The sequence below is a fragment of the Rhinolophus sinicus genome, chromosome 17 (genome assembly GCF_057876585.1).
Source record: "Rhinolophus sinicus isolate RSI-liver-muscle chromosome 17, RSI-T2T, whole genome shotgun sequence".
Taxonomy (NCBI): Eukaryota; Metazoa; Chordata; class Mammalia; order Chiroptera; family Rhinolophidae; genus Rhinolophus; species Rhinolophus sinicus.
In genome coordinates, this window is record NC_142517.1 from 135884556 (window position 1) to 135911930 (window position 27375).

General features: G+C 34.3%; 1 protein-coding gene across 4 annotated transcripts in view; it reads right to left on the bottom strand.

Moving 5' to 3' along the window:
• Window positions 1-27375, bottom strand: part of LRP1B (LDL receptor related protein 1B) — a 1805568-nt gene that overhangs the window by 1132551 nt on the left and 645642 nt on the right. For all 4 annotated transcript variants that reach the window (XR_012497488.2, XM_074335779.2, XM_074335774.2 and 1 more), the window contains exon 3: window positions 22849-22986. Coding sequence is in view for 3 of the 4 variants with exons in the window: in XM_074335779.2 (XP_074191880.2) it covers window positions 22849-22986 (138 nt within the window). In the remaining variant the exon portion in view is untranslated. The remainder of the gene's footprint in view (window positions 1-22848; window positions 22987-27375) is intronic.

Below are 27375 nucleotides of genomic sequence, written 5' to 3' on the forward strand. Positions count from 1 at the left end.
CTATCCGTCTTGAACCAATATGAGAATGCTCAACATAGACTAGTGAAAGGGCTGAGGAAAAGGCCTGAGAATTTTCTAGGCCATCATCAAGTGGGCAGTGAAAGACCATTCAGAATGAAGATTAATGAACCCTGAATGCTACTGCTTTTTCCAATCCATTGTCTATTTTTTGGCAAGACATTTAGCCTAGTGTCATCCTCTCCTGGGCAGAAGGAGGGACTAATCTAAGTTAGGAGAAAAACAAGACATAGTAATCATTCGGCTACAGTAAGTTTGTATATATTACCTATCCAAAGCGAATGGGACTTTTTTAAGTTTAAGGACTGTTTTTCGCAATTATAAAAGGAGAAAGTCAAATTTCATTTTGTGTCCCTTTCTTACTTCAAAAAAAAAAAAAAGAACTGTAATGAAAATCAATTTTTAGCTAACAATTCTACAATACACTTATAGCCCAGTTGCCTTAACCTTAACCAAAAAAAATACCAAATACACTAAACTAATCACTTATTAAAAAGAAGAACTTTTTTCTTGAAAATGGAAAAGAGCCACTTTAGAACACTGGTTCTGTTTCACAAGGTTTCTCCTCATAGTCTTTCTTTAGTGTGCTGTACACAGGTTTATGTATAAGTGGATATAAGGGGTTGAATTTCTCAGACTGAAAGAGTATTTATTTTTACTATTTTGCATAGTAATCTGTTGAGGGGAAACTGGCCTCAGGGTTATGACAGTTGTCTGTACACAACTGCTATCCAGGGTCCTAACAGAGACAAAATGGCAGCCCAACAGCACCCTGATTTACAATGTCAGTTCTTGATTAATAAAGGTGAGCTAGAGTTTGACTCACAGAGCTGGACAGGACCTCATGATCAGTACCTATTTAGCTCAAAAAGCTCTTGGAACCTACCACTAATCAACTTTCTCAGGTAGTAGTATATGTTGAAAAGAATAAACAAGTGTCTTTAACTTTGGCTACAAAGACATAACATAAATAAGTATATAAATACATACTTATGCATATATGTCTATAGTATTACAACATTGTAAAGGGATATCTTGGCCCATCTCCTAAATAATCAGACACTCTGATTGCAAGGCTATCCTATGGTGTAGCTATGCCTCCTCATGGATCCTGCTATGTCTCAGTTCATGATAGAGAGTTAACAATGTTTTGGGTTGAAATGTTGGTATAGGCGGATGTTCTTTAGCCTAACCCTGAAGCTGACTGCAATTTTTTTTGAACCTCACGAGGAGGCAAGGGCAAGAGCCATCACTTTCATTCTCTACTTCAGTGTCAGGAAAATATGATGGTGCGGATGGACAGAAGACAAGGGGGATGAAGAGGATTTGTGTGATCACAAAAATAAAAACTGCAAAAGACTATGGTGTCTCATATAGTTCTCATAATTATAAAGCAGATCAAAACACTAAGATAAATGCACCGAAACTCTCAGAAACCTAATTCCTCTTAAATCTAACTTAGTTACTAAAACTTTGCATGGTGTTTGTTCATGTTCCTCTTGCAAGTAATTGACATCAGACTGCATTCTCTTTGGAGGGTTAAGTATTTTCTTCTTTAAAAAAAATGCCAAACTTATTATCATCCAAGTTAATCCATATTCTACAATTGCAACCTCTCTTTAGAATCTTTAGCTCTTTCTGATTACATGAATTATAAAAGAATTCAGTGATAATAACCTCTCCCTCTCCCTCTTTTATGGAACAACTCATGTAAAGGATCAAGGGCAGAAAGTTTTCTGATATAGTTTAGAAATAGTAAGAAGGTCAATATACTTGAAGGAGCAAGTAAGTGTGGTGTTGGGAGCAGTAGAGATCAGGCCAAAGAAAACAACAAGGAGCTAGATTATATAGGGTTTTATATGCCATTGGGGGACTTTAGACTTTATTTTTAATATAATGGGGAAACAGATTAGGTTTTAAGTAAAATAGTGACATGTCCTGATATAATCTGATACACATTTTTAAAAAGGTCACCTAGTGACTTTGTTGAGAATAGAGTATGTTAATGGCAATGTTGTAATAAGGGAGACCATTTTTGTGGCCATTGAAGTCATCCAGGTCCAAGGTAATTGTTACATAGTAGCAACAGAACTGGTAAAAAGTGATTAAATTTTTGATATATTAAAAGCTATACTCAATATATCCTGGTGGATTCAATACGGAGAATTCAAATAAAAGAAGTCAGAGATCTCACCAATATTTTTTTGGTGTGAGAAACTGAAAGACCTGTAACCAACTGAAAAAAAAAAAGAGCCATAGTTTCTGAGGAGTGAAGAAGGTCGTGGGCATGTGAGTTTGAGGTATCTATTAGATATCCAAACGGAGATCTTGAGAAGGGCTGGAGTTAGACGATAGTCTGGACTGGGAAAAGAAAAAAAAAAAAGGGAGTAGTTGGCACATGGAGATATTAAAAACCATGGGACTAAAGAATGTAAATTAAGTAGAGAAGAAAAGGAGGCCAAGAACTACAGTTGCTTAAGGAGATATAGAGGAATAGTAAAGGAGATGGAAAAGGAGCAACCAGTAGGCTAAGAAGTATACCCTCAAAGTGTGGTTGTGTCCTGAAACGCAAATGAAGAATGTCTAATGAGGAGGAAGTAATCAACTATGTCAGAGATTACTGATAGCGAAATTAAGAGGAACTGTTTTAAACTGACCAATGGGTATATCATTAAAGAGATTACCAATGACCTTGATGAGAGCAGCTTCGGTGGAGGGGTGTAAGTGAAAGCCTCAATGCGGTATGTTTAATAGATGAGAGTAGGAGAAATGGAGGAAATGAATAAAGAGAAGTGAAGAAATTGAGCGGTAGATGGAAGAAGTGGAGTAGAAAAAAAACATACAGAAGGTGCAAAAAAAAAAAAAAAATATATATATATATATATATATATATATATACGTTTATATATATATACGTTTATATATAAAATGTATATATACATTTTAAGAAAGGAAAAACCTGTATGAAAATTACGCTGATGGTAAACACTTTGAGCACCTCTTGTAATTGCAGCAGTCAAACCTGATTTCTATTCATCTTTTGTTGTGTATATATTGAGTATTACAATTTTAAGAGGTTTTTTTTTTTCTTTCTTAAATTTTGTATACATTATTTTGGCACTGAATGTGTGTGTGAGCATATATATATATATATATATATATATATAAATATACACATACACACACACTAATATACGTATATATGTGTGTGTATGTGTATATATATATATATATATATATATATATATATATATATGAAGATATAATGTGATTGCATATTTTTGAAAAATGGTCCAATAAAAGTGAGAAACAGTTGATGTTGGAGAGAGGGGAGAGCTGGGGCAATGTATTGGATTAGTCCAGAACAGATAAGATGTAGTATTAGCTTCAGATAAAACTACAAATAGGTCATTTAGAGTAACAGGTCAGAAGGTAGAGTGTTTAAGTGCTGATACAAAATAAAATAGGTATATATAGCGATGGGAGTTAGTGCACATTTTCTTTTTCTGATTGCTTCAGCTTTCTCAGGCATGTGGGAAATAAAATCATTAATTGAGAGTGAGAACTGGTAAGAAATTGTGGGTTTGAGAAGCCATAACAAGTGTGAAAGAGACTCCAAGGACAGCAAATTAACTGGAAATATATAATATGTTTTGCTGATAACATTAGGATGGAATTGAGTAGATTTATGGTCATGAATTGAAAGTGAAACTAGTCAGCATGGTTATTTGCTTTTATCCAGCTAGGTTCACTTGCACAGCTAAAGGACAGAGTAGGTGGAAAGTTGGATTTAACTAGGGTCATCACTTTGCCAATTGAGTATGAGAGAACAAGAAAATGGCTAGGAAGTTGAGGCACTATGCAGTGGAATGATTAAATGATAGATCATGACATTGAAGAAGAATTAAGAGGAAAGTGAATACATCAAGGATACCAACACCTGTGGAAAGTTGGGGATATGTCTAATGGATTGTTGGATTGGAAGTACTAGAGGTAATAAGAAGTAGGAGAGGTAATAACCTAGAAAAATAGGTAATGTGGTAAAGAGGGATGTATAAAATTGAGATGATGGAGGGCTTACAGTGATTACCAATGGCAAAATCTAGAGTCTAGAGAATGGCAATTGGAAAGTATAACTGAGGTTGGGTAGAGACATTGAGAGGCCAAGATATCATAAACATTATCTAAAACTACACTGAATTTTCCAAGAATTAAGACATAAGCAGTATTAGAGACAGAGCTACAACCTTTGAGAAAGGAAAGGGAATGATCTGGGTGTCAGTATATAATAACACTAATGAAGAATAGTGAATCAAATAATCGAAGGACATCAGCTGTAAAGCCAAAGATTGGGGGTGGGGGGGCATGGTCTGCATGCTGCAATAAGGATGAGGGAGGCAGATTACCCCAACTTTAGGTGCAATAATAGGAGAATTATTGGGGGACAACAATATTCATTTGAGAGGTCTTCAGAGGAATCAGGGAGGACAGGTGCTCTTTATCAAGAGCTGGTGAGATCTTTGAGATTAATTTAGTATGTAGGCAGTTACCTAGATAGTGGACTAAGTTACAGAGGGCACAGGGAAGATTGAGAAAAGGAGACAAAATAAGAGCCTTTGTGATGATTACAGTTCTTTAGTGATGGGTATAAATGAGGGAAAGGAGATAGTAATGTGGATATCAGCTAAGTACTGGTGTATTCAAGACAGACAGAGTGGTGAGGTGTTGAGAGCAGTGGATTTGGAGCACTTCCATTTAATTCTGGAATTAGTAGTATGGAAGGTACAGGGGAGGAGCTACAGAAGTTCAAGCCTAAAACACTGATTGGAAATATTGGCAAAACATAGCTCTATTCCCCCTGGACTTGGAGTAGTGAAGATTTAATTGTAAAGTCAATAGGACCTTTGGGTGAGACCCAAAATGAAGTCACTTGAGCCAATAAATCTTCGTGTTTTTTTAAAATGGCATTTGAGGTTATTGTGGTCAATTGTAAATGAAAGAGACTAAAAAGTACAACTTGAAAAAACTTTTGAATGGACTTTTTATTTCACAGTTACACATTTCAAAAAATCAAATGGTGTGATTCAAAGTAAAAAATTCAGTTTACTATAACCAGGTTTCCTCTAAGTGATGGATAGGTATAGTTATAATTGATCCATGGCAATATTCCTCTAGTGAACTCGAGCTTCAGGTCCAATTTTGGCTCCCGTAAAGACAATAATATATTCCTACCAGTGTTCTAACTACGTTAGTTTACAATTACCTGCTAATGTGTTGTATACACACGCAATGATGGGAACCCCTTAAGGGTAAGAACCATCAGCATATTCCCCAGAGTTCAGCATAGTGACTGTCCTATATTGAATTTTCAGCAAATATTTATCCAATTGATAAATAAAAGAATGAACGATGCCAGCACATTTCTAAAGATTGATTCGATGAAGAAGAATAAGAAACTAGTATAAATATGCTAGTCTGAAGAAAACAAGTCTCTGAAACACTAATGGCCAAGAAGAAAGCTATCTTAAGTGATAACTGACCCAAGCAACAGTCGTTGATCATGCTGTGAAATTAATAAGTATTTTCAAATAATATCCTTCTTCTATTCCCCCTCTCCTCTTTTGGAAGGCATGATTCTACCTTCTCCACACCTGATTTAGTTCCTTTGAACTTAAGACACATTTTTCATTATCTAACTGCAAAGGTGACAAGGACACCGAGATAAATAATTCTTATCATACAAAATGGTTGACATTGAGTCAACTTCAGAAATTATCTTCTATAAAACCTTTTTTTTTTCTTTTACTCCAGGTTAATCGACTGTGTGCACACCAAAAATATATAATGTTCATTTTATACAATTTTCCAGCCCTTTGGTTGTTAACCTCACTGAAACTTCAGAGTCTCTAGGACCAATTCATCAGGTTTCAAATCTGTTTGAGTAAGTTTGTATAAATCAATTTCCCCCCACAAAGCCTTCTCTCAGATACATGATACTCTGTTTTTTGTTTGCTAGGTCATCCATGCATACATCTTTCATTTGTAGTTCCTTGTTTATTCTATTAATTGTAATCGCATTAATAGTACCTAGTCTGCTCCATATTACTAAATTAGAACTCCACAAAGGTAAATTTTAAATAATTATAGTTTAATTCTAATAGTACCTAAAGCTGAATATGTATTTGATTGTTAAACATATTAGTTTAATTATAGCTTCATACTTAATCATAGTGCAAACATATTCTCCCCTCATTATACAGTAGTAACAGAGGAAAATGCTCATCCTCTCCATTTTAAATAAAGTAGTTCTAACATAGCAAAACAGAAAGTTTTGCTTTATGCCATACTTGTTACAACGTTAGTAGTGATCAGTTATCTAAAGCCAACGAAAAATCAAATCATTTGTCCAATTGAAAAATGAGAGAACTAATGCAATTTAGAATATTGAGTTTTCATGGTTACTACAGCATCAAATATGATCCTAAATATCCATAGTAATTTGCATCTGTGACTGACTATGTGTTATAATTTCTTTTAGAAGAGTTAGAAAACCCTTCTGACACAGTGTGCAATTGTGACTTTATTTAGATTAGAATAAATTGAATAACAAGCTATGCTGAGTTAAATAGTAAGTAACCTATCTGTGACCTCATAAAAATAATTAGATGACCCTTTAATATTCTACATTAGTAAACTTACAATGCAAATATTCAGGTATTTCTTTTTTACAGTAGTATTGGTCTTTTGCATATATGTAGTATCTTGGTTGCATGTAATAAAATAAAACAAAACATAAAAAAAATTACACCAACCTAAGTCACGGAACTAAGTGTTTATTGCCTCTTCAAAAGAATTATTATGTATTTCACGGGTACCTGAATAGCAAAACATTATTGTAATTTAGTATATTGGAAATATTTATATTTGCTTTGGGAAATATTTCTCACAAAAACTATTACATGTCCAAAACAAAAAATGACACATGAAAACAGAAAAAGCAATTGAAGAGAAAGGGAAATATACACTGGTGAAATAAATAAATTTTGGAAGAAAATCCCAACAATCAAAAAAAACCAAAAAACTTTAAGTTTCAACAAGGATACTTTAGCCCAAGAAAAAACAAAAATAGTCTTCACAATAATAAAATATGTCTCTGCATCTAGATTTTGTTAGAGTAAGAGTGATATTACTTTTTCCATAGTAATTATTTCTAGTGGAGCCATAAAAAGATAATGATGTATCAAATAATTTAAAAATCCGTGGTTTTATATGTTTCTTCAATTTTTTGCCCCTGATTTTAGGGTCTGTGAAATCTAGTACAATATATAAAACAGAAATATAGGAATTCTAGTGTGGCAAATATTGATGACTTCAGTTTGATAACATTTATCTGAAATCTAGCCCGAAAAGACCAGAAAAGCCACACTGTCCTGGCTGGTTAACCCACAAAGATCTTCCTAACACAAGGTGGGCAGGTGAAATGAACATTAGGTTTATCCTAAGAGGTTCCTCACCCCCTCACCTGCCCATTCAAAGAGAAACACATCACCATACCACCCATATGAATTTACCTACTGTTAAAAATAAGAATAAAAAGTGTATGAGTTATGGGTATAGGGAATTTGGGACAATAACTAACATTTTTTTTCCTTGATTTTAATTCCTCTCAGCACAGCACACAGAATTCTTCATTTCACTCTGCTCTTACTTAGACATCCAGGATTTTAATTTTAGAACTAATTGTAATGGGTATCAAGTGATATTATATGTACTACCGATTCTCCCTCTCTCTCTCTCATCCTCCTTCTCTCTCTCTCTCTCTCTATATATATATATATATATATATGTGTGTGTGTGTGTGTGTGTGTGTGTGTGTGTGTGTGTATAAAACCTGATTTTTCTCCTATAATTCACAGGTGTACTGAAACTTTTTATTAATTTATACAACTTTATATCTGAAAGGGTGTTTAGTTTATTGTCCTATATATAAATGTATATTATATATTAAAATATATTCAATATGTTGTTTTTACTATGAGTTTTTCAAGATCTGCTTCTTATAAAATGCATACTTACACTCTAGAAATGTGTGGTAAAAATGTCTTTCCTAATTGGGATTTCACAGTAATGAAGTTATTTGAAATTATAAGAAGTATTAGTAGTATTCCTGGTGACATTTGGAATTCACAGGAAAACCAATTAAAAAATTCTTCAAAAATCAAAACAAAAGTCAACAGCAATAACATATTTCAGTATATTTGATTTGTTAGATACTACTCGTAGTTTTAGGAAAGCAAAACAAAACAGGAATTTTACCATCAGAGAGAGAATAAGATAAAGACATTGAACATGATTTAGCTCTTTCGAAGCATTAAATTAAACAACAAAAATGTATGCACGATGAAAAACTACATAGTAAAAATAAATGATGAAGTAGGTTTGGCTGACCATAGATGTGAAATAACAAAGATTTTCAAATTCAAACAATTAGTAAAGAGTCTCTAGTTTAAGCCTAAATTTGAAGGAATAAAAATGTAAAGTAAAGGTTGAAAAAGTATGAGATACGGGGCAGGAAATGAGGGTAGCAATAGAGGAACAGACAGAAAAATGAGAAAGACAAGTGAAAACAAAAAAAAATAAGGAGAAAATGAGAGAGGGAGGATGGGAGAGAAAGTATTTTTCTCATATAAACCACATTTATCTGTTTTGCTTTGTTTTGTTTTGTTTTTCAACAGCAGTCTGCCCTTACTGGCTCCCTAAGAACTATCCTCCGTGGACATTCAGTCTGCATATTTGGTAATTCTTTGCTATAGCACAACCTGATTTTTCTCCTATACTTCCCAGGTATCCTGAATCTTTTTTACTAATTTATACAATTTTACATCTGGAAAGAGGCTTAGTTTATTGTTCAAATATCTCATTTTACTGGTTTTCAAAGCCATGGAGCTAGTCAACTACAAACTCTCTCTAGCATTTAGAATCCTTCTATAAGGTTTATCAAACATAATACAAGTGTAAAACCTGTCTGATACACAATCAACTAATTGCTCTATTAATGTGTAAATAGCATAAAATTCTAGTTGCTACCAAGTATCCATTATCCCCCTTTTCTTAGTCTGATTTTATTTAAGCAATGCTTGTACACTAAAAAAAACACACTATATCTCTCAGGCATTCTTGTAAATCAGGGCGGCTGTGTATTAAAACGCTGGCTAATGGCATAAAGATAGAAATTTTGGATTAGGCTTCTCAAACGTTCCTTCTCCAAAAGAAGGAGATTGACTGGTTTGGTAAGGATATTTTATTCTTTTCCCTTCCTCCTGGAATGGAGATGTGATACTTGAAGCTGCAATGGCCATCTATGACCACTAGCCTACTTAGAGGTAGCCAAGCAAGTGACAAGGATGGCAGAACAGAGAAATGTAGGCGTCTCGGATACAGATCACATCACGAAGTCACCTTACCTGCCTTGGAACATCTATCTATCTCCGGACATTTTTTACATAAGAGAAAAATGAAGCAGTATTTTTTTTTTTTGAGCCTTGTAAAGATCTCTAATAGAGATCCTTGTACAGATCTTTAATAATCTCTGAAGATTATTCACAGCCAAAGACAATTTCTAACTGATACAACATAAGTGAACAAGGCAATGCTTAGTTGTGAGAAAATATGCACAGAGGAACACAGGTGTCAGGAGCTACTATATGACAGTTGATTAGAGTAGATACCAGTCTGACACTTTAACTGCATCTTGGTTAGTCGGGAGGGGTGGTTTATAACTTTAGAGATTTGAAAATGTAAGGCTATCTGGAGACGTGCAAGGAAAACATGATTAAGCTACAGGAATATAAAGTCTGTTAGACAGAAAAAGCAAAAAAAAACCAAAAAACTGACAGGGCATGGAGAATTTTATAATACTATATGCAGGCATTTGCTCAGAATGCAAATTGGTATCCATTGCCTGCCTTACTAAAAATGCTTGTTAGAATTCTCTCCCTGGAGGCCTTCCAGATTGGTTAGGTAGCAATCTGTCTAGGCAAGTTTGGGTTCACTCCAGTCTAAAGGCAGATGGATGGACTGGATAACCTCTGAAAGTCCCTTCTGGCCGTATTATTCTACAGCTCTGTTTCACACACGGAAAGTTATCACTGCTTCTGTATTTGTAGATCTAATCATTGAGGAGACCTTTGCTTTCCTTCTGCATATTGCAGATATTTCTGTAAATAAGGAGAAACAAAAATAAAAGGAACAAATTACTTTAGGCAAAATGCAGGAGTGAATCTTCCTAACATGGAGCACATTACTTGAGGCCAAGGAACAGTGTTGTACGCTTTACTCCATGAATTACGCTTCAAGAGTCCATGTGTTTTTGCATTGCATCACTCTGTTTCCTGTGTGCTTGTCTTCCTGGATTGAGCCCTTGTAGTCAAGTGACTGAAATAGAAGTTAAATGTAAGTTTGTTTGTTTGTTTTCAGGTGTTTCCAGTCTCTCAGGGGTATAAAATAAATTAAACTAAGGCATATTTGCATTGAAAAATTCACTTCAAAAGGTAAGTTATACTGTGTTAGGAAAGATTACCAGGGTTCAACCTCAAACATAGTTCAGTCAGTTCTGCATATTTTGTTTTGTATAATTAGTTTAGATGGGTAAGATACAAACCTGACTTACTGAAAAGGAACTGAAATTCATCTGTCTGGGAGTAGGACATAGCACTCAAAGTAAGACCATGAGTAGTGGAAAAAAACCTTACACTGATTTTGAAGACAGGAACAAATGAAACAAAACACAGGTAGAAAGCCTTAAAAATATAACCATTTTTAACTCCCTGAAATAATTATTTCAGCTGGATATCCAATAGACACACACACACACACACACACACACACACACACACACACACCTATATATACATTTATATACAACAAAGTTTACAAATAACTTATATACACTAAATATTTGGTTATGTTTATAAACTATTTAAAGAGTATTTTATACCTATTAATATTTCTCTCCAAACTTCTTTGAGACCTCTTAAGTAATATCTAATTGACCTAACAAAAAACTAGATAATTCAGGTTCTTAGTGCTTCTGCTCGGAAAATATTGGATAGTCTCTGAGCCATTTATTGAATATACATATTTTTTTTCTTGCCCCTCTTTGTTTTGTACCTGTAGTCTGAAAAAAACACACTACAAGTTTCAGCTAATGGAACTGAACAGTGCTCTTTCAGGCTTGTCCTTCCCATTCTCCCTGTGTCTGACACTCAAGCCTTGGCTCACAGTCTCACTGAGCTATTTCAGAAGGATATCAGCAAACTGATCTCACTGGTTTGCATCTTACGATGTCCAAAACCACAATGGGTTGTCTGGACTGGTTTTACAACCCCTTATGGCATAGAGTGGTCAACTATTTGATTTATGCCTTCTCTTAGTCAAAAACCTAATGGGTATTTAAGATGCAAACTCTAAGCTAATATAAATACATCTGGGTGGTGTATTTCCCCTTAAAAGACTAATCTTTAATGTCTTTCTTGTGTCTAAACTCAAATATGCAAGTAAATGTAGAAAGATTTGGAGAAAGAAAATATACATGCATATTTCTTTATATTGCCACATGTGTGAAAAATAAGTAATTGTTTGATTTGATTATTAAAAGACTTATTATGGGGAGCAAGGAATTCACCAGTCTAACAGGTATTTTATTTTTCTGAATATTATTTAGTATCTTGAGATATTCAGTTATGATGACATTCAGTGGAATGTGATTCAGTGGAACAGGGTTTACTACGTATATAAAGTGATAACAGTGGATCACAGAAAAGGCAGCAGAAACAGTTTGTTTTTCTTCTCCTTTCTCTTTTCTGGCAATTCTGAGCACAGATATTCAGAACTGAAAACGTTAGCTCAAAGGTGTGAAAATCTCAAGAAATCTCCCTCTATAAAATTCTGTAAGATTTACAGAATTCCAGATTCGGTTTTAAAATCTCAAATCTTTCTACAATTTATGGTACATCACATTGGGATGTCATGATGTTGCTATTTCTTCCTTCAACATTTAAATTTTCTCCATTGAATGACCTTGAGAAATCTCATATTCCTTCCAGATCCCATTGTAAAATTGAAACATAAAGAGTTTTTTTTTTCTCTTTTAACTTCCTATTGTTACTAATGTTGTGTGCAAATCCTGTTGTTGTATGCAAATCCACTTGAAAAAGTTAAAGTGAACTTCTCCATTTCCTTTCCACACTCCTCATCAAGTGAAAGTGCTGATTTTTTTTTTTTTCCCAAGAGGATAGAATTAATAGTCAGATTGAGACATTCAATTCTGGAAGCTTGTTATACAGTTTTTCAGCTTGTTGTTTATTCAACATATTCCCACCCCCAATCCCACCCCCCTGGTCAATCTGATAACACTGACAGGGAACATACAGTTGTTCAAAAATATTTTTCAGTTGATTTTTTACAAAGCATCTTGCTGCTTTAAGAATGGTCCAGAGCTTCTGGTCAAAATGGCAGAGCAGGTAAATGCTGTATTTGCCTCCTCTCACAACCACATCAAAATTACAACTACACCACAGAACAACCATAATTGAGAATCACCTGTAGTGTAGCTGCCCAGAAGTCCTACAACTAAGGATATACAAAAAAAGCCACGTTAAGACTGGTAGGATGGGCAGAGACATGGAAGGTACTGGTCCCATACCTACACCTAGTCTTTAAAAATTGAGAGAGATATCTTGGCTGCCAAGGTCCGTCCTGAAGAGTGAGGTATCCCAGCTTCATACCAGGCTCCCCAGCCCACAGTTTCAGTGCAGGGAAGAGTCGCCATAGTTTCTAGCCATGAAAACTAGTGGAGATTGTGGATGAGTGAGATATAGGTCTGCTAGAGTCCCTGGTGCTCCTCTTAAAGGGCTCACTGATGGGCTTACTCACTGACTAACTCTCAAACTCTGAGCTCCAGCATTGGGACAGCAGCTCGAAAGGCACCAGGGAGGAACTGAATTGTCTGGCTTTAGGATGAGGGCTTTCTCTAAGACAGGAGTGCTGGTAGAGACATTGTTCCTTTGTTTAGCACTTCCCCCACTCAGTTTGCAGACACAGACGGATGCTATAGCTGAGTCTCCACCAACCTGGCTACCGACATTTGCCCCACCCTGGTGATTCCCTGAGACCATGACCCACCCAACTTTTGAGTCCATCAAAGCTTCTTCCAGTGGCTTTTCCAAAAATGGCCAATCTTGGATCATGCTGCGAAATTTCCTAACATCTCTTAAAGTCTCACAAACCCTGAACAAGCAGCATCTTGCCTCAGCATGTGCCATACATCTTGCTAAGCAGACAGCTTTGGTTTACAACCCTTACACAAATCTCCTCCACTGTAGTCATGGCCAGTCCACACAACTAATCAGCCCAAGGGTCAATTCCTCCCATTGATGTGAAAATATCAACCAAGTTTTGACTACAACAGGAGGACATTTACAACCCAGAGAAGGGACACAGCTGGAGTACCCGGCTCAGGTGACAAAACAGATTGTGCCAGTAGGTCTGACAGGACACCTTCTACGTAAGTCCACTCTACTAAGACCAGAAGACACAGCAGCTCTACCTAATACATAGAAACAAACAAAGTGACTGCCAAAGTAGGTAGACAAAGAAACATGTCCCAAATGAAAGAAAACAAATATCTCTTGAAAAAGAACTAAATATAATGGAGAGCAGCAATGAGTGAGATTCAGAGTTCAAAACACTGGTTATAAGGATGCTCAATGATCTCAGATAGAACTTCCACAAAGAGATAGAAAAATAAAAATGGAGGTAGAAAACAAACAAACATAAAAGAACAAGTAGATTAGATGAAGCAAAGGATCAAGTCAGTGATTTGGAATATAACGTAATATAAAACACCCAACAGAACATCAAAAACAACAAAAAATCAAAAAAGGGGGGGGGCAGTTTAAAGGGATTCTGGGACAAAATCAAGCATACCAACATTCACATTGTACGGGTACCAGAAGGAGAAGGGAGACAGCAAGGAATTGGAAACCTATTTGAAGAAATGATGGAAACTTCCTTATTCTATCAAAGAAAATAGTCACCAAGCGCAGAGAGTTCAGAGAGTACAAAAGAAGATGAACCCAAAGACGCCCACACCAATACTCATCATAATTAAAATTCCAAAGCTTAAAGACAAAGAGAGAATCTTAAAAGCACCAAGAGAAAAGCAGTTACTGTGTTTCCCCAATAATAAGACTTGGTCTTATATTAATTTTTGTTCCAAAAGTCACATTAGAGCTTATGTTCAGGGGATGTCATGCTGAAAAATCATGCTAGGGCTTATTTTCTGACTAGGTCTTATTTTTGGGGAAACACAGTAGTTACCTAACAGGGCACTCTCATGAGACTGTCAGTTGATTTCTCAACAGAATCTTTGCAGGCCAGAAGGGATTAGCACAAATTATTCAAAGTGATGAAAAGCAAGGACCAAGATTACTCTACCCAGCAAAGCTATAATTTACAATTTAAGGACATATGAAAAGCTTCCCAGATGAGGGAAAAAAATAAAAAAATAAAAAAATATGAATAATAAAATGGCAATAACTACTTATCTAGCAACAATTATTTTCAATTTAAATGCATTAAATGCTCCAATCAAAAGATAGTGTGGCTGAATGGATAAGAAAATGTGACCCCTGCATATGTTGCCCACAAGATATTAATTTTAGATCAAAAGACACACATAGGATGAAAGTAAAGGGATAGAAAAACATACTTAATGAAAATGGAAATGAAATAAAACAGCAACAACAACAACAAAAAACTGGGGTTGCAATGCCTATACCAGACAAAACAGACTTTAAAACAAAGGCTATAACAAGAGACAAAAAAAAGGACCCAGTAATTCCACCTCTCGGTAGCCGAAGAAACACAAAACACTATTTAGAAGGGACATGTGGTGTAGCATTATTTCAATAGCCAAAATATGGAGATAACCTGGGTATTCATCAATGGATGAATAAATAAAGAAGATGATATATATGTACATATACATATATATGCATATATATGTATGTATATATGAATATTACCCTTAAAACAGAAAAAAATTATACGATTTGCAAAAACATGAATGGACCTTGAGAGTATTGTGCTGTGAGAAGTATATAAGACTGAAAAACAAAAATGCCATATGATTTTACTTATACGTGGAATCTAAAATAAAATAATAATAATAAAAAATAAAAAATAAAACAGAAACAAACACAGATACAGAGAACATTTTGAGGGTTGCCATATGTGAGAAGGTTGGGGGAGATGGGTGAAAAAGGGGAAGGGATTAAAAGGTACAAACTGGTAATTACAAAACAGTCATGGTGATACAAAGTATAGTGTAAGGAATGCAGTCAATAATATTGTAATAAGTATGTATGGTGTCTGGTGAATGCTAGGTGCCCAGGGATCACTCTGTAGGTATGTACATGTCTGTCCACCACACTGTACACCTGAAACTAATACAATATTTTGTGTCTACTATAACTGAAAAAAATAAAATAAAAACAGGTCAGATAGGATGCTGAAGCTTAAGAATTTTATGCACTTTTCTGAGTTGATAAGTGTAGGCCCGGTAGTCACAACTGGTGAATAAAAACTCAAGGTCATAGTCTTTAAACCTTGCTCTCAAACTGCATTTTTGGGTAATTCCTGGGGATTTTGTTCAACCTCAACTACCTGCTTTAATTCTTTACAATTTTTTTCACTGTCAAGCTACTCGTGTCAAAACCCAATAAGGAAACATTCAAGGCTGTGTAGAGAGTCGAGTGACAGTTTGTTACAATTCACATTTTTAAATAATATTGAAACAGTCATATATATCCGAAAGTTAAGGTACAAGAGGGTGAAACTTAGGCATCAAATTAGGTGGTATTTTACTAGCTTGCTAAAGATGGGATTTTGGTTGCTTAAAATAGTAAATATGACTTCCAAATCCCTAACTTTCATCTGCAAAGGAATTCACTTATTGTATGTCCTCAGGTCATCGACTTTGACTTTCACTTACATGAACTACATCCAAGTGATACTTTAGAGAGTAATGCCTAATACACCTTGTTTTGGGAGCTTATCAATGTAAGGGACAGATGACTGTTTAGCTCAAAGTTTTATGACTATAATAAAGCACATTTGTATCTTCTAAGAATAAATCAGATAATTTGCTACATATATGCAACCACTCTAGCTCTAACTCTATTTTTTTCCCTCAGCTCCAAACTCATCTCTCTTTCTACTCAGGACTGTATGCATCAAACTTACCAAAGAATTAAGAGCTCTTTTGAGTATACAATGCTTTCTAATGCACTTGTTCCTCTATACATATAGTTTCCTATTTTTGAAATGTTCTTCCTTCCCTCATGTGACTACTCAACGATTAGAGAAAAACTCCTATCAAGTATCAGCTGTCCTGGAAAATTTTCTACATTCCCTCAAGCATAATCAGATTTTTTAATTTAATTTTATTTTATTCTTTCTTAGCATTTTCTGCCTATGTCCATTATGACATGTGGATTTCATTAAGGCAGAAAATAGGATATTCTGCATACTCAGTCCTTAGCTAAGTGTCTGGAATGCTGTCAGTGCTCAACAAAAATTTACTGAAGTTAGTGAATTAATTGAATATAGGGAAAAACTTTACTGTGTTTCCATTGGCACATTAAAAAAAAACTAAGTTTGGTCTCATAACCATTATTATTTTCATTATATCAGGGAGAAGAAGGTGAGGAAAAGATCCAGATAAATAATGAGTCCCATTGTCAATGAATATTGATTGCTATAAATGAACAATTCCTAAAGTGGTAAAATGAACTATTGACAAGTCTCCTTTCAGGGGGAGAGACTACTGGGGGTAGGGAACCTGAATTATCAGGCTTTTGATGGTTTCACACAGTCTTTCTACCTAAGAGGTTGGTATGTTTGAGGAACAGTAATAATAACTCCTTGTTTGATCCAAAGAGTTAAGCTGTACATCACAGCAATTTCTGTTTCTTCTCCTACAGATGTTAGACAAAGAAACAGAATAAATATTCTATTGGGGTATGAGTTGTGGATCTACGTTTCTGACTTGCATCTATTTAAAATCAAAATCAACTGAAAATAGAGTACAATTCAGAAACAATTAAAGGTCCATAATGTACCAGTATTCTCACCACACAAAAGATTAGATTAAAAAAAAAAAAAAATAGGAGTGTCAGTTTGACACCATTTACCAAAAAGTGAGATAGATATAGAAATGCTGTTTTAATAAAGAATATATTTTTTAAAGTTACATACTTCAATATTTGATCATTTTAAAATTATTAGTATGTCTACATACCATTTTCAAATTATTTACGAAATTTTCTTGTTTCTAGACTTATTCTTAAAAATAACTTTTTTGGGGAACAGAGAATACTAACTAATATAACATTAACATTAATCAAAGATGAAAATCCACTATAAAAAGATTCACTTCTAATAAACAATAAACTATTTTAGATTATGGTATAGAACCAAATTACTTCATCATCCTTTCCCCAGAGATATTTGGTTAGCTAGTTCACTATCTCCCGAAATCAAAACGAGTATGTGCGCGCGCGCGCGCGCGCGCGCGCGCGCGCGCGCACACACACACACACACACACACACACACACACACACATACATTCAGTATAGTCTTCAAGAACTGCATTATCCTAATTTCATATAGGTTTCATTTGTCAACATAAACAATATCTGCAATAGCCTTACAAAGGATGATGCAGTTGTAGACCTATTCTTTCTAGGAATTGTGGTTTTGCTTCTGAAAAGCATTGATTTGACCCTGAAATCACATAGTGCTAAGGGTCATAGCCTTTCACTAAACTAACTGTATTACAGTTGAGAGAGATTTCAGATTATTTATCACCTTAATACAACTCAAAACAAAGAAAAGAGTATAGCGCAATCGTCTCTTAAACTTCAGGAATTTTAGTAATAAAGGTAGTCTGAGCATACAAGCCCAAGTCCTTCTGGATAGTTCCAGTTGTTTGTTTTCTAGCTAAATAGGCTTATCAGTATTTCAAAAGACCTGAGTGCACACAAGTTAAGTTTCCCACCATGTGCCTTCAGCTCTAGGCTGCTGATGGGTACACTTTCTGTAACATTGCCTGCAATTTTTTACCTCTTCTCCATACATTTGTTTTCATATTCTGTACACTGAAATCCCCTTCTCTAGCATGATAAGCTCATTTTAATTTAGAAAGCAATCAGCAATATTTTTCAATGGGAACTTTTAAAATGAGGACAAGATCCACTGATATAATAGTGAAAGTAAAATCAACAACAAAGTACACCAAATTCCTTTGTCTTCCTCACCAACTTCCTTCTTTTCTTCCAGTCTTCCTGGTAGCTATAAGTTAATGTCATGCCACTCTAAAATCAGTGTTGTAATGACTAACAAAACACCACCACAAGATAAAGTATTTCCTTTCTGGGGGAAAAAAAAAAATGGAGTCCTGAATATTTAAGCTAATAATAAATTCCCAATTATTTTATTAAATGTATTTAATTTTCTCATATCAATTAATTAAATCTAATTAATTGAGCTAGATTAATTCCTTTTTGAATTATTTGAAATGCATGAGGTTTAAGAAAGAAGTTTTAAGGATTACTAATTTTTCTATGGTGAGTCACTACAGATAACAAACGTTGCTATTTACCTTGGTCCATTTTGAGAAAGCCTCTAATTTGTAAATTAACTCCAGGAGTTTTCAGCACTTTCTCATATGACTTTAGTTTTATGAATAGTAATATAAAAGAAGATATAACAACTTGTATCTAAAATACATACATTAGAATAAATACATTAGAATTACTAGAATATAAAATAAATATAGTAGAATAGATTATGGGTGGTGGAGAAAATTGTAACTGCATGTATTAGAAAATTTGTATTCTGACGGGCAAATGAAATAATTGTATGGAATTTTAAAGATTATTAATATGCATTATTTCAAGGAGTTAGATGATATATATGAGAATCTTATTTTTCTTTAGGTCCCTGATCAAATACACCAAATATATATATATGGGTGTGTGTGTGTGTGTTTATGTTCATATTTGTGTGTTTGGGTGGTGGGGTTTTCAGATGTCAAAGAGTTTCATTCTCTCATCGATTTTACTAAATTCTTCACACATTTTATCCCCTCATATTCAAAAGGACATTGGTATGTTTGCTAGAAAACAATCACATAGGACTACATAATCACTTTTTATAGAAACAGAGAAGATAAAATCCTTTTTCACAGTGACCTGAAGAGGTCCCATAATCTTTGAATAAAGTAAGAGTAGATAGTGCCACAGAGACTACCATTCTCTCTTGTGACCATTTTCCATGCAAATGTAATCTAACTAGAGTTGTGAATGGAAAGACTACTTATCTTGTTCACAGCACTTTAAATGTTAACATAATGAATTATCTTAAGAATGTAAAATTTTAAAACAGTGTTTTGATACATCTCTGTCAATAGAGTCTGTATTAGTTGAAATTGCTCACTTCTTTCAGCCTTATTTGTATGGTTGTGAGGATTTTTGTGGAAATGTTCTGTGTTGAGAATCCTTGTACTGTATAGAATGTGTTTTCATTGCTCATGCTATTTACATATAGTGATATTACTACCAATATGAAATACTATATAGGAAGCAATACAATTTTCTAAAATACAAGGTGGTAGGTAATTTTGTATGTTCTTATTGTAAAAATTTTGCAAGCACATTCCTATATATAGTATACCTATATACAAAAATCATTTTTTTCTTTCTTCAAATGGAGCTAAATTATGGAGATTAAAATATCAGTGTTATAGAAAATCTTTAATAATGGATATATTTTCATTACCCTCACTAGGGAGAGATTGATTTTTCTAGGAAACGTTCAGAAAACAATTGAGTTGATACAAAAGTATTCCCAAGACTAGAATATAACCTCTAAAATGTTAAGCTTTCCTCCTTATTAATGTTTCATAAAGGGTGGAAATATACCACCAAATGTAGATCATTTATTGGAAAAAATCCATCTTTGAATCGTATCTTAGGCTTCATGTATAATTAGTCAAATTAGAATATGTGCTTAGAACAAAACAGAAAGGAAACAATGGAAAGAGAAACAATTTAGACAGAACTATTCTGCAAAGGAAAAGCATTTCTAAAGATTAATGTGATGTTTGAAATAGTTTTTTCCCTTCTTTATTATACATCTATAACACATAGAAAGTTCCTTACAGATTTGATGGGCTGGTACCTAATTAACTTTTCAGAAAATATTTTTTCATTAGATGTGACCCAAAATTGGGAGGAAATTTTAAGGTAGGAAAGAAGAATCACTTTCTACGATATACTTTTCTGTGCAATCAGACATTTAAACACAAACTATACATGTGATAAATCTAGGGTTGCCCAAAAGATTTGTTTTTTGTCTTACTCAGGGGCACTCTACCAGACAAAGCAGGCAAACATATTTTTATTTTTCTCAATGCAGAAATATTTTATTAAAACACTGCCTCTGGAATGACTATGTTTTTTCAGTCACCTTTATCCTACCACTCTATGTAGTTGTACAAAAGCAGAGAATTATGTGAAAAACCCTCTACTGAGGTAATAACAAGTACTGATCCAAATATTCTTCTTAATATCTCTAAGTTAACCACAGGTCATAATAAATTATTTAGGTTTTAAAACACTCTATTTGGTGAAATCTAGAAATATTTAAAAGGCCAAAGTAGTACAAGCAGCCTCCTACTAATGGTAAATTAAGAAAGAAAAAAGATTGCCACTTGTGATAAAAATATGAAACATGGAACAATTAAAAAATGTAAATTGGAACAAAAAAAAAGATTGAAACAAACAAGTATATACTCTACCTTAGTCTGGAGTATATGCTGATTTTTTCAAAAGTCAAAATAAATTTGATACCATTTTATTTTTGTTCAAATACATTGTTTTTAGTTGAATCCCCTATTTTATCATTAACACATCCTTTATCAATTAGATCACAACTGTTCATTTTATTAGAGAATTAGATCTATTTTGGTATGGTCCACAGTATTGAAAAGTGTTTAAGATATTCAAATTTGTGTAATCACCTCTGAGGGAATATTTGGTAATGTGAAGATTTCTGTCTTTTAGAAGCTTAGTCATATATGTCTACCTGAAATTTTTTAATGTAATAAGAAGCCAGAACTATAACTGAATTAGGCTCTATAAAATATAATTAATTCCTAAAAAGAAAATTAAACTCTTTAATTCCTATCACTATGTAATTTTGTGCTTTATGTTCTGTTATTATTTTTTATTAGCATACACTTATAAAAATACACGTCACAAAGCCTTTAAATAAAAATAAAATCTATTACTTTTACATATATTTCATAACTGAAATTGACAATCTGCTGCCTCCTTACATGACTCTGTTAAAGTTCAAGGCTAAGGAAGTAAACTTGGCCAAAGAGGGAAGATCTCTATCTTCTTAATCTGAATCTGTCCACTGGAGCAGAGTAATTAGATGTCACTTTAGAAAGAGGGGAAAAAAACCTAGTGACCTAGTTGATCTATGGTCTCTCAACATGCTCACCACTTTGGATTACCTTTCTAAGATTTCCTCTTTTTCCGATATATCTCTTCCTCTCTGTTCTTGAATTCAGTTTACTTTAGCCCAGAGTTGGGGGATTAGCAGCCAGGAAGCCCTGTCAAGTCTCTTGTTTGGCGTATACATTGCAGACCGTACAAAGTTTTCAAAAGGCAGTAGGGGACATGGAATACTTATACACATATAGATGTGGAGCTCCTGCTAAAAAAATTGAAACTTTTGGTGACCTACGACCTTTTAACACGTGGCAGCCAATAGTTTGTGTGAATCTGTCCACAGATCAGACATGTATCTCCAGTTTTCTACAGCTCCTTCTATCCCTTATTGTCTTAATGGCCTCAACACGAAGGATAGTTTTTTCTTTGACATCAGCTTCAACAAATATCCTTTGTGTTACACTCGGCCAGTGAGAATCTCAGAGACTTCTGCTTCAGTTGTATCTTTCCTGACTCCCTCTAGCAGCCTGATTCACTTGACTGATACCTTGATTCTGTTTCCAGATCTGGGTCCTTACCTTAATCCTTGACTTGTCTCACAATCCATGTCTTTGTCTCACATTTCATTCCCCTTTCTTAAACAATGTTATTAAAATATGCCAGCTGTAATTAAATTTTCTTTAATTTTGAGATTTTTATTTTTTGTTATGTCTATCATTGCTCTATAGATATACTCCTGATCACTGTAGAATTCACATATTTATTATTTAAAAGAAATTTACAAGGAAGCTGGTATAACATCATGGAGATAACGTCCAGCAAAAATTTCATATGCATACATTCTAGTAAAATATTTGTTGCAGAGGTTTTACTTCAAATAATCTTTGTTTTAGCAAAGATTCAGAGAAACAATCATATAACACTGTATGATATCAGTCTATTGTAGCAGAGACTTCTCATCTGTCCTTTGCTCAAAAGTATTCTTTTCTATGAAACATATAATTGTTTAAGAGCTCAACTTCATAGTCAAATGTGTTTCTTTTTTTAACAGAATTTTGAAATAAAGCACAGTAGTTGCAGCTTTGAAATGCATATTGAATGTTTTTGGTAATAAAATTCATGTTTTCTCAATAATTGATATGGTTATGGTTGAAAGAAAAGGCAGGTTATAGGTTGTCTTTGAACTTTGATTAAAACTATGGACAACTTAATACTTCAGTTGCATTGTTATGCAAATGGACTCACCCCGGCAATGAACTCCTTCATCGTACCCATCTGAGCAGTCCAAGACGTCATTGCACAGCTGGGAAAAATGAATACATCTGTTGGTACCAAGGCAAGCAATGTGATTCAAGGGACACTTGATTTCTACCTCTTCAGGACCTGAAAAGAAACGTAAAAAGGTATAGAATGATGTGAATTATCTTCACTGCTTTAAATATTAAAACTTTCAAGCACAAGAAATTACTAGAATTAATTTACAAAACAAAGCTGTAGAAAATGCTACCAGAGGGCAGCTCTGATTCTGAGATATCAGAATTAGCCTGCGTGATTTACAAACCTAATTCTAAAAAGCTGCATAAGAAACAAAATATTATATATATATATATATATATTTTTTTTTTTTTTCTTTTTTTCAAATAATACATTAAAAACAAATATCCCCTCCAACCTTTAAAAGTAACATGGACTGAAAATCTGTGGGTTGGTTTGAGTCATATTTCTGTCTCTTATCCTTGGATAAGTGGACAAAGTACTTAAACCCTATAAATCTCAATTTCCTCAACTGTGAAACCTGTATAATGACAACTTCTTGGCAGGATTCTTGTTAGAATTATATCAGGTAACATGAACAAAAATGTTTTTGTGTAATTTAAATGAAGTTGTGACAACCTAAAAGTTATTTTAGTTTTAATTTGTTCTTTAGGAATTTGAAGACTAGCTAGTTATACACTTTTTATCTATGGATTCTTTTGTGAAGGAAAGAAAAAAAGAAAAAGAAAACAGTTTCTGATCAACTATAATGCAATAGAATTTGCTAAGGAGTGGGAAGGGGATGATCAACAGGGCATACTCCTTGAGTTTACCTTCTGGTGGTAACTGTACATTGTGAAACCAGCCTTTGAGCTTTTAAAAATATACTTAACTCAGAATACTGAATCTTTTCTCAATGTTTACCGATTACAAATTTTCATCAAACATCAAAATTATATAGTTATATCTAAATTTCAGTGATATGGTTTTAACTAATTCCTAACTCCTTTGCACACATCTATAAGCACTCTGCTAATTCTCCATGATTCTTAACATTGCCCAGCTGTCACAAATCCAAAGTGTAGTCACACCAACTTGACTAAAATTATGTATTTTGTGACACCAATTATTGTAACAACCCAGATTCTATAGTAAAACATATTTCGGCTTTAATCACAGTTCTATCAAAACCCACAGGATATTAATTTATTTAATCAACTAAGCATTAGTTTTCGCATCTGTAAGTGGAACCAACTGAGTTTACTTTGTAGGGTCGTTGTAAATATCAAACATTATTGATAGCAAAGCACTGTGAGATGCAGATTCAGAGGCAGATTTCAGTATGTGTTAATCATGTAACTAAATGCGGTGGGGTAGAGTGGTTAACAGACCCTGGAGCTATGCATCTCTGTATATTTTCATGTGTATTTATACAATTCCTGGTCTCATCACTTCTAAATTGAAGAACTTGGGCAAGTTATGTGCCATCTCTGTGCTTCACCAGATTGTTGTAAGGATCATATAAAAAGCTCTTTGCATTTTACCTGGAAAACATTAAATAAGTGTTAACTGTTATCATAGTTAAATAAAGAATGTTGCAACAAGGTGAGTTGCCTTTTCGTAAACACTAGCATACCCTGACTTTCTTTTCTGATGCAAGCCCCTAAAATGGGGGAGGGAAGAAGACAGCTCAAAAAATATTGCAAGACCTAAAAAGAAAAATTAAATAAGCTCAAAAAACTATGTTATACTTTCATTATTTAGTTGAGAAAAAGTAATGAGAATAATGAAAAGGCTAATATAACATATTCTGGGCTATGCAAAATTATGAGAATTACAGAAGATAGTGATGTGACAGAATTAGAAAACAAAGAAAAAAACAAAACCCAAAAATATTACAAAAGGAAAAAAAAAGCTAAAAGCTGGAGTTGCTTTCTTGAAATGACTTATCAAATATAAATTACAGCTTATGTGTGATTTTGTTTGATGGAAAAGCAGCTTTCAACCTTTTGTGTTTCAGAGATATAAACTAATTTTTGATGTAACTTCAATAGCTAAAGCTTTGCCCCTAACATGTACCTCTGTATTTTGTCATGTATATTTATATAATTACTGCTATAAAAGTCTATTAGTTTTGTCAAACACCTGTCACCACAAAAGCACAACTCATTTTTCTGTAATATATCTCTGTAAGTTGAGCTTCAATACCTTAAGAAGAAAAACAATGCATGTTTGCATATGTGTAACGAAAGTACAAATACACAAATTTTAATCCAATTTATAGGAATAAAAATAAATGAAGCTCTTCATTGAGTTTCTAGCTAATAAATCTTGTATTTGTAAGATTGACATAAATCCATTTAAAACACATGTATGTAATGGTTTTGAAAAACTGTAAACTTCTATGACCAACAGTCACAAAGCAGTTCTTAAAATTAATTGGTTGATTCTTAAAAATTTAAAAACACTCACGCCTGCATAAATGTCAAAGTAGTGTTTTGTAGTCACACAACAGCCTAGCCAACTGTCCCCCCATGTCTTTCCTTAAGGAGAGTCTGTGAGACTGTGCCTTTCTGGGTCTTTGTTCCATCCTTATGTTTACACCTTATGTCTCTCTGTCTGGTCCCCAAAAGATGGTTTGCGGCCAAAGACTGGTAAGATATCTCACGGGAGATACAACCTAAGCCAGGCGGAACCGAGTGGGGACCCCCAATGAGCTACCTTAGAAAAATATGGGAAGAGGCCTTGCCTCCCCTTCCCCCTGCCTGGGAAAAGCTGTTGCCGGCTCTGGCTTTTCCCTGGCACCTATTTGTGAGAGAAGTTACAAAAACAATAAAGGTCAGTTCTCTCCACTTAGCTCAACAGAACTGTTACAAAATAAGTGACTTGACCCTGAGAAGGTACATACCTTAATTAGGACATTGTGGGACCTTGTGCTTCAGCTGTTGACTGACAAAGGGTGACTGAGATAAATATTTTTCTGTTATGATGTGTGAGTTTCAGAGACCGTGTACGAAACAATGTTGCTTTCTCTTGCTTTTGCATACCTATTCAATAAAAAACCCCAGTTGGCCATATTCTGGGCTCCAGTCCTCTGAGACTGAGAGACCCCTGGCCTTCGGAGAGGTTTAACTGCATCAAGTCTCTGTTTGTTTCCTTCTTAAAAACTTAACCCAAACCGTCCCTTCTCGCACCCTCACTGCCTGTGTTGCGCTGGACGCGACAGTGTTTAGGCTGGATATACTGATATCTCTCTGAAAAAAAAACAATTCCAGAAAATAACCCACAGAAAACTACATAAACATGGGGGATTTTAGAACTTTAATAGTTAAAGACCAAAAGGGACTCAGTAGTTATTATAAAAGACAAAAATATTTTTTTAAGTGATATGTGTGTTGGCTCAAATGAAGGCATGATTTTTCATTTTTAAGATTGTCTGGTAACTGATGAACATGACAGAAGGAGTGAAATGGACATTGGTGTTCACAAGAAAGGCTCTGCTACTTACAAACTTTGAGAAATACAGAAAAAAAAGTATTTGGATTTCTGAAAGGCAACATATGGAACTATTCAATTATTCCAGTGATAACAATTTGAGAACACAGAGAAATTTGTTTGGAAGAATGAAACAGTTAATCAGTTCCTTTAAAGACTAACCCCTATAGCATTTGACATCCTTTTGTCTTGTTTTCTATCAACACTGGATAACCAGTAAGCTGCTGGGCCATGGCTTAATGGATTGTACTTTAACAAGTCCTTCCCAAATTTTCATATTAAAGCACACAAGGAAATTATATATTTGCAAGTTACAGTGAAGTAAATAGCAGAAATTATTTGTAGAGATTGTCCCAGGTCTTAGAAATTAACCTCAAAATTGAGGAAATCAATATCTCAAATTTCTTTGACTAGTGCTGGGATACTTCAGTTAGAATACTAAAACCAGTATTTTGTTGTTCTTTTTTTTCTTTTCTTTTCTCTTTTCTTTTTTCTTTTTCTTTCTTTCTTTTTTTTTTAATGGGAAAAGAGATGGGTCAGTATGATAAATAGCAATGACTGTCTTAGCAAAAATTCTCCCAGAAGCCAGGTAACAAGAGTATTTACGAGGTGTGATAAAAAAAAATATGGTGAATGCTGCTGCTGAGTGCCATCCAATGTACAGACAGGGATCTTCAATATAGGAAGCGGCACATACAACCTTAATAATATTGTGTGTCAGTTTCAGCTTGTTTGGTGCAGTCAATCAGTTGTGAGCTATGGTTGAGAGATGTGCTTTAAAGCGTGCCATAAATCATCCTCCATTATGACAACATTCTGTGTCACACATAGCTTCTGGTACAGAAATTTCTGTCAAATAAAAACATTATGGTGTGTCCTCATCCACCTTATTCACTGGATCTGCCACCGTGTGACTTCTGGCTCTTCCCCAAAGTCAAAATGATTCAGGACATCAAGGCAGCCACAACAACACAACTAAAGACACTCATGAAAGAGGACTTCAGAACTGCTTCAAAAAGTGGC